The sequence below is a fragment of the Aotus nancymaae genome, unplaced genomic scaffold, assembly GCF_030222135.1.
Source record: "Aotus nancymaae isolate 86718 unplaced genomic scaffold, 86718_ANA_hifiasm-v0.15.2.pri h1tg000018l, whole genome shotgun sequence".
NCBI lineage: Eukaryota > Metazoa > Chordata > Mammalia > Primates > Aotidae > Aotus > Aotus nancymaae.
The window spans coordinates 18,882,645-18,899,097 of record NW_026988430.1 but is presented as its reverse complement, the minus strand read 5'-3'; the positions used below and the strand labels follow the sequence as shown (position 1 = coordinate 18,899,097).

Sequence of the window (16,453 nt, the reverse complement as noted above, 5' to 3'; positions counted from 1 at the left end):
TAGGTGTTCGGAGGCTGTGAACTGCCGTGTCCTATGCATGTGACAAGGATGTACAAGGAACATCTCATGGAAGGACATGGATGTGCACCGTGTGTGGCAGTCAGCCTGGGCGTTTCGTGGCTGCATGCTGGAATGCCTCAGCATTAAGTGGACATGTATGTGTAGTCTTTGGAGTGTTTTGCAGCATATCTGTAGGTCTCAATATGTGTGTGTGTGGCCGTGTGTGGGAGGCAATGTACCTTCATGTGTGTACATGCTCTACCTACACGTCGGAGGTACAGTATAGTTGGCATATCTGGGCATCTCCAGTGTGTGTGGTAGGCAAACACGTCTCATGTTGGAGGAAGGGAGGTGTCTCAGGTGTATATGAGTGTGTGCCACTGTGTAGTTCAGGTCTAAAAGAGCAGTATTTCTGGGTGTGTGATGTGCCATGCTATCTCCGAGTCAGGAGGGGAACATACCTGGAGTCTGTAGTGGGAGCAGGCAGTGTACTAAAATTGCAGGTGTGAGCAGGACAGGTTACTCAGCGGTGAGGAGACAGAGTACCCGGATGCTGTGGGCATGGGGAACATTCTACCTGGGGTTTGTGTGTGTGAGTGGCAGGGATCCTGGCTGTTTCTGCTGTGTCCCTACCTCTGTACCTGAGTGTTTCTGACTTGCAGGTGGAGTTGGAGACCTGGTCTCTCTAGGGCCTACCTTGGGTGGAACAGCTGAAGGAGAGTGCTGCTATCCTTAGGGACTCCTCCTCCAGACATGCTTCCTGAGGCTGGCTCCCTGTGGCTACTAAAGCTGCTCCGGGACATCCAGCTGGCCCAGTTTTACTGGCCCATCCTTGAGGAGCTTAATGTCACTCGGCCAGAGCACTTCGACTTTGTCAAGCCTGAGGACCTGGACAGCATTGGCATGGGCCGGCCTGGTGAGCGACCCCTGCCCCAGGCCCTGTTCTCTCTGTCCACAGCCTATCAGTTGCCTCCCCCCACCACAACCCTCTCCCAGCCCTTTTCTTCCCTATAAATCTCTTTGCACTGTTCCCCACCCCCACCTCCACCCCAGCCCTGATTCTGGCCTCCCACAGCCCAGCGCAGACTGTCAGAAGCTCTAAAGAGGCTACGATCCGGGCCTAGGTCTAAGAACTGGGTCTACAAGGTGTGTGTTGTGGGTGGGGCAGCCGGGGCCTGGGAATGGGGGGGCTTGAGGGGCAGGGAGGGGATGCAGGGCTCTATATACCAGACTTCCCACCCCTGTTTCAGATCCTTGGAGGTTTTGCCCCTGAGCACAAGGAGCCCACTCTGCCCACGCAGGGCCCACCGCACCTCCCTGAGCCAGAGGGGGGACTCAAGTGTCTGATCCCAGAGGGTGCTGTGTGCAGAAGGGAGCTGCTGGGCTCCGGCTGCTTTGGGGTGGTGCACCGAGGGCTGTGGACGCTGCCCAGCGGCAAGAGTGTGAGTGTCCGGGGAGCCTGAGTCATCCAGGCCAGCTGCCCCCTCTGTTCTTCATGCCCACAATGTCTGAAGGCGCTTCCCCCCCACCTCCAGGTCCCAGTGGCTGTCAAGTCCCTCCGGGTAGGTCCTGAAGGCCCGGTGGGCACAGAGCTGGGGGACTTCCTGCGAGAGGTATCGGTCATGATGAACTTGGAGCACCCGCACGTGCTGCGTCTGCACGGCCTGGTACTGGGCCAGCCTCTGCAGATGGTGAGCAAGTCCAGCCGCTGCTTCCCCGAGAGCCGTGCGGCACGAGCGTGGGCGGCCAGAGTCCTGTGGGTCCGGCTGACGCGGCACGGTGCTCCCTCCCGCAGGTGATGGAGCTGGCGCCACTGGGCTCCCTGCACGCGCGCCTAACGGCCCCGGCCCCGACACCCCCACTGCCTGTGGCCCTGCTCTTCCTCTTCCTGCGGCAGCTGGCGGGGGCCATGGCCTACCTGGGGGCCCGCGGGCTGGTGCACCGAGACCTCGCTACGCGCAACCTGCTGCTGACATCGGCGCGCACCATCAAGGTGGCGGACTTCGGGCTGGTGCGGCCTCTGAGCGGCGCCCGGGGCCGCTACGTCATGGGCGGGCCCCGCCCCATCCCCTACGCCTGGTGAGCGCGGGCCGCGGGGGTGGTCGGGCTCCCAGCAGGGCGGATGGGGAGGGCAGCAGCCGAGGGAGATCGGAGGGGTCCCGGCTTCTGAGGCAGGCTGGGACAAGAGGGGTTATCCTCTTTGGAAAGGGGGACTTCCGTGGACGATGGGAGCACTCTGGGGTGCTCCGTGGAAGATGAGCGCCAAGGAGCACGTGTCCGGCCCCCTTCAGCTCCACTTCCTTCTGCAGGTGTGCCCCAGAGAGCCTGCGCCACGGCGCCTTCTCATCTGCCTCGGACGTATGGATGTTTGGGGTGACGCTGTGGGAGATGTTCTCCGGGGGCGAGGAACCCTGGGCCGGGGTCCCACCGTACCTTATCCTGCAGCGGCTGGAGGACAGAGCCCGGCTGCCTAGGCCCCCCCTCTGCTCCAGGACCCTCTACTCCCTTGCCTTGCGCTGCTGGGCCCCCCACCCTGCTGACCGGCCTAGCTTTACCCACCTGGAAGGCCTGCTGCAAGAGGTGGGGACCCCCTCCCTCACCAGATACACAGTCTCTCTTCCCTCTATTCGCCCTTCCAGAGTATCATGCAAAGACTGATGTAACCAGATGCCTGTGCTGGGCTCTGGGACTCAGCTCTGAGCAAAACAGATGCAGTCCCTACTTGCAGGGAGCTCAGAATCCTAGGGAGGCAGCTTGAGGCTACACAGATGGAGGCTGAAAGGCTGGGGTCTGTGTCTGGGCCAGAAAAGGGCCATAGAGGAGACAGCAGTCAGTTGCAGTGGGTGTTGACAGGCAGAGGAAGAGAAACGTTCCGCATGGGAGGGGGAAATAGAAGTAACGAGGCCACAGAGTGAGCAGGAGCTGTGTCATGGAGGGCTTTGCAAGGTGTGTTAAGTTAACGTATAGAGCAATTGACCTTTGCAGACGCTGCACTGTGTGCTCTACGTGGGCGCTATGCAGATTCACTCATTTAGTTTCCTCAACCACTGGATGAGGTTATTATTATTATTACTGAGACAGAGTCTCACTTTGTCACCCTAGCTGAAGTGCAGTGGTGGGATCTCAGCTCACTGCAACCTCCACCTCCTGGGTTCAAGCGATTCTCCTGCCTCAGCCTCCTGAGTAGCTGGGACTACAGGCACCTGCCACCACACCCAGCTAATTTTTGTATTTTTAGTAGAGATGGGGTTTCACCATGTTGGCCAGGCTGGTCTCGAACTCCTGACCTCAAATGATCCACCCGCCCCAGCCTCCCAAAGTGTTGGGATTACAGGCATGAGCTACTGTGCCCGGCCTGGATGAGGTAATTATTATTATCTCCATGTTACTGATGGGCAGTTGAGGCACTGACTGTTTAAGCGACTTGCCTAAAGTCACACAATACATGGAGGAGTTGGGATTTGAGCCCGTCGATTTGACTTCAGAGCTGTTCCCTAAGTTGCTACACTCTACTGCTAAAGTTTAGTCTTTACTCTGAAGGCATTTGGGAGCCATGGAAGCCTACTGAGCAGGGCAGTGACAAGCCGCTCTGCTGATTACAACACTCTGGGTGGTGCAGGAATGGATTAGAGGGCTGATGATGAGGATGGGAGACCAGGTAGGCAACAGTGGCTGTGAAGCACAGCAAGATGAGGAGGTCTGGATGAGGGTAGAGGCAGTGGGGCTGCAGGGGAGTGGAAATTTCCCCAAGGGGCTTGGGAGGAATCTGACGGGCTTGGATGTGGAGTGAAAGCACAGTACAGGGTAACGCTCCTGTCAGTCCCGCTAGGTAGAGCCAGGGCCCTCCTCTCTTGCTCCCTGAGCCCTGACCTGTTTGTCATGGGATCCAGGTCTGCCTCCCTCATTGAATTACAACTGGGGGACAGGGAGAGTCCCACCCTGGGCCCAGCACAGGCGACATACAGAGCGGGGCTCTTCTTTATTCCTGCTCCCATTATTACCTTTCTGACTCAGGCCACAAGCCCAGCCACCCTTTCCTCCTGTCTCCACAGGCCTGGCCTTCAGAAGGATGCTGTGTGAGGGATGTCACAGAGCCAGGCGCCCTGAGGATGGAGCCTGGTGACCCCATCACAGTCATCGAGGGCAGGTGACAGCCCCATGCCTCCCAAGCATCCCCAGGAGGATACCCTCCCAACCTTCCTGATTCCCGATCCCATCTCTGCTTCTCTCCAGCTCCTTGAACCCTGATCTTCTGTCTCTTCTCCTCTCCCCACTGGGCCCTGAATGCTCCAGCATGGTCCTGGCCTCCCTGCTGGAGCCACTGCTGGCCCATAGAGCCCTATCGCATTAGGGAAAAGGCTTCCCTTCCTCCAGGCAGACGCAGCTCCAAGGCACATAGCCTAGTGAGCTGAATGTGGGCCAGGGTTCAGCCCTAACTCCTGCCCCTGTTCCCATCCTATTTACCAGCTCCTCTTTCCACAGCCCTGACTCCACAATCTGGAAGGGCCAGAATGGTCGCACCTTCAAAGTGGGCAGCTTCCCAGCCTCTGCAGTGACTCTGGCAGATGCAGGGGGCTTGCCAGCCACCCGTCCAGTCCACAGAAGCACCCCTGCCCGGGGAGATCAACACTCAGGAAGCATAGATGGGTGAGGACCTGAAAGGGTGGGGGACAGGGGTGGGCTGGGAGAACTGACAAAGTCTAGGGACTTCTCTGGAAGGGAAGCTTGGGAACAGGACCAGAGTGAAGCTGCAGCCTCCCTGGGCCCTGGGTCTCCTGGGTTCCCCCATGAGTTTTTTTGGTGGGGGGAAGGGATTGATCTGTGGGATGGGGACAGTTGGTGTGGAGGAAGAACTGGATCTCTCTCCGACAGAGACAGAAAGAAGTCAAATCTTTGGGATGTGCCTCTAGCACGGGGCCAGAGAAGAAATGCACCCCTTGAGAGGATGAAAGGTGGGTGTGGTGGGACTCCAGGGTCTCTGAGGAGCTCAAACCAGCCCTTCAGTTCTGACCCCCTGCCCTGAATCCGTGCCTTTGCATCTATTATTTCCTTCCTCTGAATTCTGTCTGCTGGCATCCTAGGTGGACTGAAATCTTCAAAGATAGGAAGCCCTCTTGCTTTTCCTACTGAAGAACACCTCCACACTCTGGGCCCTCAGCCTAGGCCTTGGTGTCCATTTGTACCTCTGTCCTATTGTCCTACCTGACACATGAACCACCCAAGGACAGGGCTGGCTAGCTCATCTGCAAATGCTTGCGAAGCCATCCAGCCCAGCACAGATGTAGACAGAGAGTGGGCTGGGCGTGGCAGCTCATGCCTGTAATCCCAGCACTTTGGGAGGCCAAGGTGGGCGGATGGCTTGAGTCCAGGAGTTTGAGACTACCCTGGGCAACATGGCGAAACCCCGTCTCTACAAAAATACAAAAATTAGCCAGGTGTGGTGGCAGGCACCTGTGGACCTAGCTACTCAGGAGGCTGAGGTGGGAGGATCACTTGAGCCCGGGAGGCAGAGGCTGCAGCAAGCCGAGATCAAGTTGTTTCTTTCTCAACCGTGCAGGCATTTCCAGGAGTCTGGAGTCAGTTCTGTCCCTGGGTCCTCGCCCCACAGGGGGTGGTTCAAGCCCCCCTGAAATTCGACAAGCCAGAGCTGTACCCCAGGGACCCCCAGGCCTGCCTCCACGCCCACCTTTATCCTCTAGCTCTCCTCAGCCCAGCCAGCCCCCTAGGGAGCGGCTTCCCTGGCCCAGAAGAAAACCCCCACACAATCACCCCATGGGAGCTCCTGGAGCTAGCAAAGCCGCTGTCCTCTCTGGAGGCCTCTTGCCCGATCCTGAGTTGCAGAGGAAGATTATGGAGGTGAGATCTCACTGAAATGGCTGGTGTCCAGAAGGGGCTACAGGCAGGGGCAGGGGCCTGAGTGAGGCCTTGTCTGTCACAGGTGGAACTGAGTGTGCATGGAGTCACCCACCAGGAGTGCCAGGCAGCACTGGGAGCCACCGGGGGAGATGTGGTTTCAGCCATCCAGAACCTCAAGGTAAAGCCAGCCCTGGCTAGGAGTGGTGGCTCATGCCTGTAATCCCAGCACTTTGGGAGGCCTAGGCAGGCGGATCACCTGAGTCAGGATTTCAAGATCAGCCTGGCCAATATGGTGAAACCCTGTCTCTACTGAAAATACAAAAAATTAGCCAGTCACCTGTAATCCCAGCTACTCAGGAGGCTGAGGCAGGAGAGTTGCTTGAACCTGGGAGGTGGAGGTTGCAGTGAGTCCAGATCGCACCATTGCACTCCACCCTGGCAGACAAGACTGAAACTGAGTCTTAAAAAAAAAAAAAAGCCAGCTGGGCGCAGTGGCTCATGCCTGTAATCCCAGCACTTTGGGAGGCCGAGGCAGGTAGATCACGAGGTCAAGAGATCGAGACCATCCTGGTTAACATGGTGAAACCCCATCTCTACTAAAAATAAAAAAAATTAGCTGGGCATGGTGGCGCGTGCCTGTAATCCCAGCTACTCAGGAGGCTGAGGCAGGAGAATTGCCTGAACCCAGGAGGCGGAGGTTGCAGTGAGCCGAGATCATGCCATTGCACTCCAGCCTGGGTAACAAGAGCGAAACTCCGTTTCCAAAAAAAAAAAGCCAGCCCCTTCTCTTGGGGTCCCTTCTCTCCTGCCCCTGCCACCTGGCAGTCAGCTGCAGCCCACCCTCCTGCTTCCACAGGTAGACCAGCTCTTCCACCTGAGTAGCCGGTCCAGGGCTGACTGCCGGCGCATCCTAGAGCATTACCAGTGGGACCTCTCAGCTGCCAGTCGCTACGTCCTGGCCAGGCCCTGAGCTTGCTTCTGTGGGCATGAACACCAGCATGAAAAGCCTAGGCCCCTGAGGGCCTGGCCACGTGGGACCAAGCAGAACCAGAACAAGGTCCTGATGGGGGTAGACTTTCCACCTGGGGAGGTCCTACCTGCTATAGGCACGTGTGGGAGGAGCCCAGGGTTGGTCATTGGGAAATGTCTCCTCCCTCCCATGCTCCTTGGCCTCTGAAGGCTTTGGCTGGGCCAAGAAGGGTCTAGCCTGACCACTGCATTCTCAAACAAGAGGACAACTTGGAGGAAAAGAGCTGCTATACGTCATATCTAGAGGAAGCTTCTACTCTCTAGAGAGGATGATCAAGGGGCCACACGGGACCATGCGAACAGCCATCCTGAACTGCCATCAGTTACCGCACTAGACTGCGGGGCAGCCATATTGGATGATGGAAGCTGCCATATTGACTTGGGGTATGAGGCCGAAACTCTCTTCGTTTGGTCCAGGGCCATGAGGGGTGATGACGACTGCTCTCTTGCGCTCAAGGACATTTGATGCTGGTACTATGGATCATGAGATGGGCCAGCCCCTGCCCCAGCCCTCACATTCCCCTTTGTTTTTCCTGGCACCAACTCCTTCTACCCTCCCCTATTACATACATCTTCCAATGTCCAAAAAGTTACAAAGTTTATATGAATGTAACATATAAAGATGCAGACTTTTTCCTAGGGCAAGGGAAGGAAGGGCGGTTAAATAAGGCACAGGAAGAGCAGTAAGCACCAGCTGAGGGCAGGGCCCTAGTGGGAAGGAAGTTGGCACTGGGGTCCCCCTGCAGCTATTGTTGGGGAGGTGGAGACCCCATCAAGTGCCATGGTCTGAGGCTGAACTAATTGGCTGAGCAGATGCGGGGGTGGGGTGGCTATGTCCACCGTCTTTGGTGCAGCTTGCCCTTCCCCACCCCAGCCCTCTTATAATACCCCAGAGTCCTGGGTTCCAGAGGCCTCCTTTGGAGCAGAGGCCCTGAAAGGGGGTGGGAGGGAGTACGTAGGGAAAGTTTGACAGCTGTTATGCCTGTGCGCCGAGGGACTGCTGGGACAGTGGTGGGAGGTAGCAGGAGAAGGGCTGCCCCTCCTTGGGGACCACAGGGGCAGGAGGCCAGGGAGTAGGGTAGGGATGGGGGCCACCTTCTGTCCCCTGCAGTGTACATGGAGGAAAGGGGCTGCCCAGAGGAGGGCCAGGGCAGGCGACCATCTGGAGTTCTGGCTGAGGCGATGGTCTCCTCACACCATGGTGGCCTCTAACTGGTGACGGCAGATGGCCCAGCGCCTCCTCGCTTCTCGAAGAACATGTAGTCCTAAGAGGAGGCCACTGTCAACAGGAGATCCAGCAGGGCCAGCCCAGCTTGGCTGTGACAGGTCAGCTCTGGAACCTCAACCCCCCTCCAACATCTATCCCTGACCTTCCCCTAGCAAGAGGCCAGGAAATGCATAAAGCTTCAAGTGATGGCAAAGGACAGGCAGGAGGTGGGGGCAGGGGCAGCCAACTCACAATGAGGAATGTGGCTCCCAGCAGCACAGCCTTCACCCTCACATCCAAGTCCAGTGGGAACTGTAGGCCAAAGTCATCCGCATCTGTGAGGGCTTCTCGGACCAGGCCCCCCCACTGCTTGCTGATGCGGCCCACACTTCGGGATTCATCCCGTGTCTTCACCTGTCAGTGGGGAGGGAGGAATGAGCCAACTGGGGAGTAGGCAGCCAGTCTCACCTGCCTCTGGTCTCACTCCCACAGTCGCATGTATGAATTTGCAGGCTCTACACTCAGTGAATCTTCCCTTCTAGAGGTCACCCAGTGATCGCTTTCCCAACTGGTTCCCATCACCGAGTATGACAGCTGGGGAAACTGAGGCACTCTAGATCACGCTGTAAGTCTCTAACCAAAATCAGGATTCAGACTCAGATCTGCTGCTATCCAAAGGTGATGCATGACCTAACTGAATATCAGTGGTGGGAGAAATGGAAGCATGATCTCATCCAACCCCCTTAGGGTGTAGCTGTTTGCTAACTGCTTTGGTTCCCAATGCCCCTGCCACCCACAATTGGCACAGTTTGTGTCCTGCACAAAGTACCCTGGCCAAAAGGGCAAGGAAAGCTACCTGAATCCTGGCTGTACTTCACCAGCCAAGAAGGCTCCTAGAAGGCTGTGTCTATCCCAAAGAGTGCCTTCTCTCTAATCTGCAAAGTAGGGGAGGGCCTTGTCCAGCACTACATGAAAGCCTCATCTAGAGGGGATACATGCCTCTCTACTGTGGGGAGGGGCAGCAGTCAGTAGCCTTTGAGGACTACAATTTCCACTGGATTCTTTAAGCCACACAGCAACAGGCCCTGCCGATGTGGGTAGTTACTGCCCATTACTTCCTGGTCCTTTTCCGGTGCTCATTCTCCAGTGATTACAACTGGAGCGATTTCCTTTTGTGTCATTGCCATCTCCTTCCCGCACTGTCCTATAGCTCTGGGGCATTTCCTGCCACGGTCCTAAGGGTACAGCCGCAAGTATGGACCGTTTATAATTATGTGAAAGGGACACTGACCCTATGAGAACCCTACAGCCTATAAATTCCCACCCAGAGATCACGCAGTTATTAGTTCTTATTCCCAACTGGTTCCCATCACAGAATCTCCCTTTGGCTACCAAAGTGACTCATTTTTTCAAAGTAGCCTTAGTTAGTTACCTCATTAGAAGCATTGGAAAGTCTACGAGATTATACCTGTTGTTTCTCCCTTGCCTGCACAAGGAAGTATCCTTTAAAGAACTCAAGGGTCAGGCCAGGCACAGTGGCTCATGCCTGTAATCCCAGCACTTTGGGAGGCAGAGATGGGCAGATCACGAGGTCAGGAGTTCGAGACCAGCCTGGCCAGCATGGTGAAACCCTGTCTCTACTAAAAAAAAAAAAAAATTAGCCAGGCATGGTGGTGCACACCTATAATCCCAGCTACTTGGGAGGTTGAGGCAGGAGAATTGCTTGAACCTGGGAGGCGGAGATTGCAGTGAGCCAAGATTGTGCCAGTGCACTCTAGCCTGGGTGACAGAGCGAGACTCCATCTCAAAAAAAAGAAAAAGAACTCAAGGGTCTGTGGAGTGCCTCTGTCTTCTAGAATCCAAAGTGCTTCCCAAGGCCTCACTCTGAAATTCTCACCACTTGGGATCTCCAGTTCCAGGTTGGTGACAGGGATGCATAGTGAGAAGGACAGACCTGGATTTCAGAATGGAAGGGCCATTTGGATTCTACTCCAGCAGGGCAAACCACAGGATGTTAACATGTTAAAACTGTGCTTGTGGCTGGGCGTTGTGGCTCATGCCTCCTAGCACTTTGGGAGGCCGAGGTGGGTGGATCACCTGAGGTCAGGAGTTCGAGACTAAAAATACAAAAATTAGTTGGGCATGGTGGCAGGTGCCTGTAATCCCAGCTACTCAGGAGGCTGAGGCAGGAGAATCACTTGAACCCAGGAAGCGGAGGTTGCAGTGAGCCAATATTGCCCGATTGTACTCCAGCCTGGGCAACGAGAATGAAACTCTGTCTAAAAAAAAAAAAAAAACATGCTTGCTCCAGGGCCTGGGCTCACAAACTCATGCACAGCAGCCACATGGGCCCAGCCCATGCAGACTTAATCATCCTTCACCCTAAATCCAGGCTGGCATTAGATTTTTTTCCCGCTCATCTCAGGGCCATGTGTAATAATCAGCATTGCTCCTTAAGATGAAATCCTCCTTGTTATGCTTATAAAAGGGGGATTTTTATAGCACGGGGCCATCCTATTTCCAAATGGAGGAATGCTGGAAATGTGGTAGGAGTGACAGTGGATTTGGATTGATGAGCTCAGGGTCTTGACCTTAGTGTTAACCATCCTGCCTCATGGAGGTGTCATCTTGGTTTATGAAGCTCCCAAGAATCTCTAGGTATCCCTGATACCTCAAAGTTGGTGTCTGTGCCACAGCCACAGGTCCAGCAGGGCCCCACCACTCGCAAGACTGTCTGGCGATCGGCATCCTGGATGGAGAACTTGGGGAGGAAGGGATGCCAGGTCTGTACCACGTGGCCGATAGTGGTGCCTGGTGGAGCCTGGACTTCCATCTAGGGTGGGAAGCAGACAGGATCACTGTTGAGGCAGGGTCTCTATCATCCAGCTCTATCATCTGTCTACTTGGCCCTCTCACTCAACGTCCCATCCCCACCTGCCCACTCCCACCTGAGCCAGGTCTTATCTCAGGCAGATCTCATCATTGGCCCGCCCCACCAAGGCCCGCCCTCCGGGCCCCATCCCTCCCGCCCACCTCCTGGAGGCCACAGGGGCAGCAGCTGCAGCCACAGTGCAGCGGGCGGAGCAAACGCAGCACCTCGCGGTCCCCGGAGTCCGCCAGGCGGACACGCAGCGGCCGGCGGGCGCCACAGCACAGACGGGCGCAGCAGTTGCTCTCCTCGGCCGCCTGACCCAGGGGCTGCCCGGCCCCAGAGCGCAGTTCATACCGGTTACAGGTCTCCCAGCCTAGGAACGCTGCCAGGGGTGACACGGGAAGACTTACAGAGCCTCGCGCGCCCAGGAGCCCACCATCCCGGCCACCATCACGAGGTCCAACCTCCTACTCCTTCCACTTACTTTCCACTCGCTCAGCCTTCTGATGAATCAAAATCTGATCAATCTGGGAGAGAAGGGCGGTTCGCACATCAGCCGGCCCATCTGGACGCCCAGGTCCCCTCCCAGTCATCATCCTTCCCTCCCTCGCTCCCTCCCTCAGTCGCTCCCTCCCACTCACCTGCACCAGGAATTCGAGGCCAGAAGGCACCCCTGGCACTGGCAAGAAGGGGGCAGCAGATCCCGAGGCCACGGGGCCGGGCGAGGGGAAGAGGGCGAAGCCGGGAGCTGGGGCAGGTACCTGGGCGGGCACTGGCGCCTGCCCGGGCCCAGGATGTAGCGCCGGCTCTGGGTACCCAGTGGTCACAGGGTAGGGAGGTGGGGGCGAAGGGGCGTAGCCTTTGGGGGGCAAGTAGCCTGTAAAGGGGTGGGGGCAGGATAGATCAGAAAGGGCTCCGAGGCCTCATCGCCTTATTCTTCAGCCCATGGGCCCCGATGCTCGGGGAAAACGTGGTGGGAAGAGGCAGAGAAAATGGGGCAGGGGAGCAGGGTGGAGGTTCCCCGGAAGGAAGGGAGGGGCCCCATGCAGCCAGTCCGAGCACATTCCGGGAGGATGTGTTCGCACCCGGCTCCCAAGTCCGTGGAGGGATAACGGAGACCCCTGGTCTTGCGCGCACTTACCTGCCATGGGAGAAGGTTGGGGGTTTCGGGATGTTGGTGTCTGGGTGGCTTAGTTCTGGAAGCGAAGGCAAACTCTGAGACAGCCAGACAGACACAGAAACAGACACAAAGACGGACAGGCAAACGCGGAGAGGCAGCTGCGCCCGGCGCCGGCCCAGGATCTCTAGGGCGGCACCTCAGACTCGGGGAGAAACCCAAAGTGTCAGTGGCCGGGGCTGGGTACCTGGGACCCTGGATTCCCTAGGGGCCCCAGAACCGCCCCCTCCCTTTGTTCTCCCATTCTGCGGAGGCGGCTGTGGGCGGACGGCAGGACAGATGGACCCGCGATCAGACCGACAGCCCCACCTCGAGGACGGTCTCTCTGATCCCTCTGTGTCCCCGCTCACCTGGAGCCCCCAGAACAGCCCGGTGCCTAGCACTCGGCGACTCACCAGCGCTGGCGGAGGCGGAGGCGGGCCCGGGTTCGGACCCCGGCCCCGCCCCGCGACCCGCCGGGCCCGCCCTCTCCTGGGCAGCGCGTCTGCGTCGAGAGGAAGGAGGCCGTCAGCTGCCCAGGGAAGCCGAGCTTGTGCTTCGTTCCTCGGCAGTCGCCGGCGTTCCCGCCCCTTCCGCTCGGACTGCAGAAGCCGGGAGGGTAGGAGCGCCTGCAGAGGGCGGCGGCTCGGCCGGGGCCCCGCTAACCCCGCCGGGCCGGCGGGCTTGCGTGCTCAGCGCCCTTGGTGGGAGGCGAGGGTGGCCCGCGCCTCGCTGGCCCCTGGGCTCCTCCTCCCAAGGGCGGTCGGGCCACGCTGACGCAGCGAAACACCCTTCACTCTCACTCCTTGGCTTCCAGAACTGGCTCCTGGCTCCCCTTCTGCCTCCTAGGGGCGACCTCGGCCTCTTCCCTCCCTGGCGCAGCAGTGACCCACACAGGCGCCTCTCAGCGACAGCACTTTCTGCAGGTGCCCCAGCCACGCGGGTGACAGGCCGCCAAACGATGTCAGTGAGCGTGTTCAGGGCGCCCAGGGGACCAGAAAAGGAAGCGCGGTCAGAAAAGAACCCCGAGACGAGTCTCTTCGACTGGATCCTGAGCCAGGGCCAGTCCTGGCCTTGGGCAAGAGATGAGTTGAGAGAGGGAGTGCAGTCCACAGACACGGGGGGCCATGTGGAAGCTGGGATTTGGCCCCACGGGCAGCAAGAAGCCCACCGGGACATTTTTGGGACAGAGAAGGTCATGTGTGTTTTAGAAAGATCGTGACAGAACGCAGTGGCTCATGCCTGTAATCCCAGCACTTTGGGAGGCCCAGGCAGGCAGATCACCTGAGGTCTGGAGTTTGAGACCAGCCTGATCAACACGGATAAATCCCGTCTCTACTAAAAATACAAAATTAGCCGGGCATCATGGCGCATGCCTGTAATCCCAGCTACTCGGGAGGCTGAGGCAGGAGAATCACTTGAACCCAGGAGGCAGAGGTTGTGGTGAGCTGAGATCACGCCGTTGCACTCCAGCCTGGGCAACAAGAGCAAAACTCTATCTCAAAAATAATAAAAATAAAAAAATAATAAATACGAAAATTAGCCAGGCCTGGTGGTGGGCGCCTGTAGTCCCAGGTACTCCGGAGGCTGAGGCAGGAGAATCTCTTGAACCCGCGAGGCGCAGGTTGTAGTGAGCTGAGATCGTGCCATTGCACTCCAGCCTGGGCAACAAGGGCGAAACTCCATCTCAAAATAAATAAATAAAAGAGGGCAGGCTAGGAAGGCATCACCAAGAAGGCAATAGCTGAGCAAGAACCTAAAGGAGGTGAGGGACCGAGCTGTGCAGATGACTTGTTAAGTGTTTCAGGCAGAGGGAACAGCAGGGACAAAGGTCCTGAGGCAGAAGACCCACAAGGCTGGAATGGAGTTAATGAGGGGAAGGTCAGAGATCACAGGAGGCCAGATGAAGATGCCCTCTGAGATGAAGGACGGAAATGCAGTCAGAGCACTGGACTGGAAGGTAGGAGCCTGGGGACCCAGCCTTGGCTCTGCCACTGGACCTTTAGGTCACTCTGGTTTTTCTGTTTTGTTTTTTTTTTTTGAATCTCGCTCTGTCAGCGAGGCTGGAGTGCAGTGGTGTGATCTTGGCTCACTACAACCTCTACCTCTCAGACTCAAGCAATTCTTTTGCCTCAGCTGCCCAAGCAGCTGGGACTACTGCCACCATGCCTGGCTCATTTTTGTATTTTTAGTGTTGAAAAGGGGTTGTTGGCCAGGCTGGTCTCAAACTCTTGGTCTCAAGTGATCCTCCCACCTTGGCCTCCCAAAGTGCTGGGATTACGGGTGTGAGCCACTGTACCTAGCCCCTTTGGGCCACTCTGGAGTTCCCCTCTGAGGCCTTATTTATTTATGTACTGAGACAGGGTCTTGGTCTATTGCCCCGGCTAGAGAGCAGTGGCATGAGCTCCACTCATAACTTCTGCTTCCCAGTCAAGGCATCCTCCCACCTCAGCCTCCCGAGTAGCTGGGAAGACAGGTGTGTGCCACCAGGCCCAGCTAATTTTTGTATTTTTTGTAGAGATGAGGTTTGGCCATGTTGCTTGGGCTGGTCTTGAACTCCTGGGCTCCAGTGATCCACCTGCCTCAGCCTCCCAAAGTGCTGAGATTACAGGTGTGAGCCATTACACCCAGCCTATTTATTCATCTATGAGACTGAGGTCTCACTCTGTCACTCAGGCTGGAGTGCAATGGCACCATCAGAGATCACTGCAGCCTCAAACTCCTAGGCTTGGCCGGGCACAATGGCTCACAACTCTAATCCCAGCACTTTGAGAGGCTGAGGCAGTCAGATCACTAAAGGTCAGGAGTTTGAGACCAGCCTGGCCAACACAGTGAAACCCCATCTCTACAAAAAAATTACCCGAGTGTGGTGGCACATGCCTGTAATCTCACCTACTTGGGAGGCTGAGGCATGAGAATCACTTGGGAATCACCTGGGAGGTGGAGGCTACAGTTTGCTGAGATTGCACCACTGCGCTCCAGCCTGGGCAACAGAGCAAGATTCCGTCTCAAACAAAAACAAAAACAAAACTCCTAGGCTCAAGTTATCCTCATGCCTCAGCCTCCTGAGCACTGGGACTACAGGCAAATGCCATCACATTATTTTAATTATTTTAGAGACAAGCATCTCACTATGTTGCCCAGGCCAGTCTTGACTGCTTGGGGCGTAGCTGTCCTCCCACTTTAGCCTCCCAAGTAACTGGATAGGAGGCTGAGGCAGGAGGATTGCTTGGGCCTAGCAGTTTGAGACTAGCCTAGGCAACCCAACACGGTGAGATCACATCTCATCTGTTTTTTGTTTTTGAGATGGAGTCTCGCTGTGTCACCCACACTGCAGTGCAGTGGTATGATCTTGGCTCACTGCAACCTCTGCCTCCTAGGTTCAAGCAATTCTCCTGCCTCAGCCTCTTGAGTAGCTGGGACCACAGGTGCACACCACCATGCCCGGCTAATTTTTGTATTTTTAGTAGTGACAGGGTTTCAGCATGCTGGCCAGGCTGGTCTTGAACTCCTTACCTTGTGATCTGCCCGCCTCAAGCCTCCCAAAGTGTGGGGATTACAGGTGTGAGCGACCGCACCTGGTGAGACCCCATCTCTACAAAATAATTAAATATTAGCCAGGCATGGTAGCGCACACCTGTAGTCCCAGCTACTCAGGAGGCCGAGGTGACAGAATTGTTTGAGCTGGGGAAATAGAGACTGCAGCAGGTTCTTATGGTACCACTGCACTCCAACTGGGTGACAACATGAGACCCTGTCTCAAAACGAAAAAGAACAAAGAGGCAGTGAACAGCTGGATGGTGGAGAGTGCACCCCTTTAGATTTGGAAGGCCTCACCAAGGTGATCCTATTGAAGCTGAACTAACTATGCATGAAGTGGAGAAGTGTATTCTAGGCACAAAGAATAACTGGCAAAACAGGCTGAAAAGAGCAGCTCAAAATCTTGAGGCAGAAGAATATGTGGTGGGTTGGCAATGTGGATGCCACGTAGTGACGAAGAGTCACAAGGCCCGGATGGCCAGTGCAGACCTTTCAGGCAGTGAGATGGCACTTGGAATCTATTTGCAATGCAATAGTAAGTAAGTCATTGAAAAGTTTAAGTCACTCATTTTTTTTTGAGATGGGGTCTTGCCATGTTGCCCAGGCTGGAGTACAGTGGCTATTCACAGGCTTGATCTTAGCACACTTGTCTCAAACTCCTAGCCTCAAGCGATCCTTCTGCCTCAGCCTCCTGAGTAGGTGGGACTACAGGCACACACCACCCCATCCAGCTGTCTTCATTTTTAATTTTTATTTTTGTGTATGCTTTATAAAGTACAATCTGTATAATATT

At 56.3% G+C, this 16,453-nt stretch overlaps 2 protein-coding genes across 4 annotated transcripts; one reads left to right on the top strand and one right to left on the bottom strand.

Moving 5' to 3' along the window:
* The first annotated feature begins 365 nt into the window (after nt 1–365).
* On the top strand, nt 366–7,523 carry TNK1 (tyrosine kinase non receptor 1). Its single transcript, XM_012457472.2, has 12 exons — nt 366–916; nt 1,076–1,146; nt 1,251–1,442; nt 1,536–1,691; nt 1,796–2,079; nt 2,310–2,580; nt 4,053–4,147; nt 4,483–4,647; nt 4,873–4,952; nt 5,558–5,856; nt 5,939–6,034; nt 6,713–7,523. Exons 1-12 carry the CDS (start codon nt 754–756, stop codon nt 6,824–6,826), a joined length of 1,986 nt encoding a protein of 661 aa, XP_012312895.1. The 5' UTR covers nt 366–753; the 3' UTR covers nt 6,827–7,523.
* On the bottom strand, nt 7,467–12,536 carry PLSCR3 (phospholipid scramblase 3). 3 transcript variants are annotated; one of them, XM_012457471.2, is made up of 8 exons: nt 12,492–12,536; nt 12,106–12,160; nt 11,606–11,841; nt 11,449–11,491; nt 11,126–11,346; nt 10,764–10,925; nt 8,345–8,506; nt 7,467–8,150 (listed from the first exon to the last, which is right to left on the bottom strand). In XM_012457471.2, the coding sequence occupies exons 2-8, from the start codon at nt 12,110–12,112 to the stop codon at nt 8,094–8,096; spliced, it is 888 nt and encodes a 295-aa protein (XP_012312894.1). In that variant the 5' UTR covers nt 12,113–12,160; nt 12,492–12,536; the 3' UTR covers nt 7,467–8,093. The 3 variants fall into 3 exon arrangements, with proteins under 3 accessions (XP_012312894.1, XP_064234444.1, XP_064234443.1); XM_064378374.1 differs by lacking the exons at nt 11,126–11,346; nt 11,606–11,841; nt 12,106–12,160; nt 12,492–12,536 and having other exon boundaries at nt 11,449–11,467; XM_064378373.1 differs by lacking the exons at nt 11,126–11,346; nt 11,449–11,491; nt 11,606–11,841; nt 12,106–12,160; nt 12,492–12,536 and adding an exon at nt 11,375–11,448.
* Nucleotides 12,537–16,453: the final 3,917 nt, after the last annotated feature.

Coding starts and splice junctions, on each gene's coding strand:
- TNK1 (XM_012457472.2), top strand. CDS start 754: ATGCTTCCTGAGGCTGGCTCCCTGTGGCTACTAAAGCTGCTCCGGGAC. Junction 4,148..4,482: donor ATCACAGTCATCGAGGGCAG/GTGACAGCCCCA, acceptor CTCTTTCCACAG/CCCTGACTCCACAATCTGGA. Junction 4,648..4,872: donor CACTCAGGAAGCATAGATGG/GTGAGGACCTGA, acceptor TCTCTCCGACAG/AGACAGAAAGAAGTCAAATC.
- PLSCR3 (XM_012457471.2), bottom strand. Junction 11,347..11,448: donor GAAGGCTGAGCGAGTGGAAA/GTAAGTGGAAGG, acceptor CACCCCTGGCAG/CGTTCCTAGGCTGGGAGACC. Junction 8,151..8,344: donor TGGGAGCCACATTCCTCATT/GTGAGTTGGCTG, acceptor GCCTCCTCTTAG/GACTACATGTTCTTCGAGAA.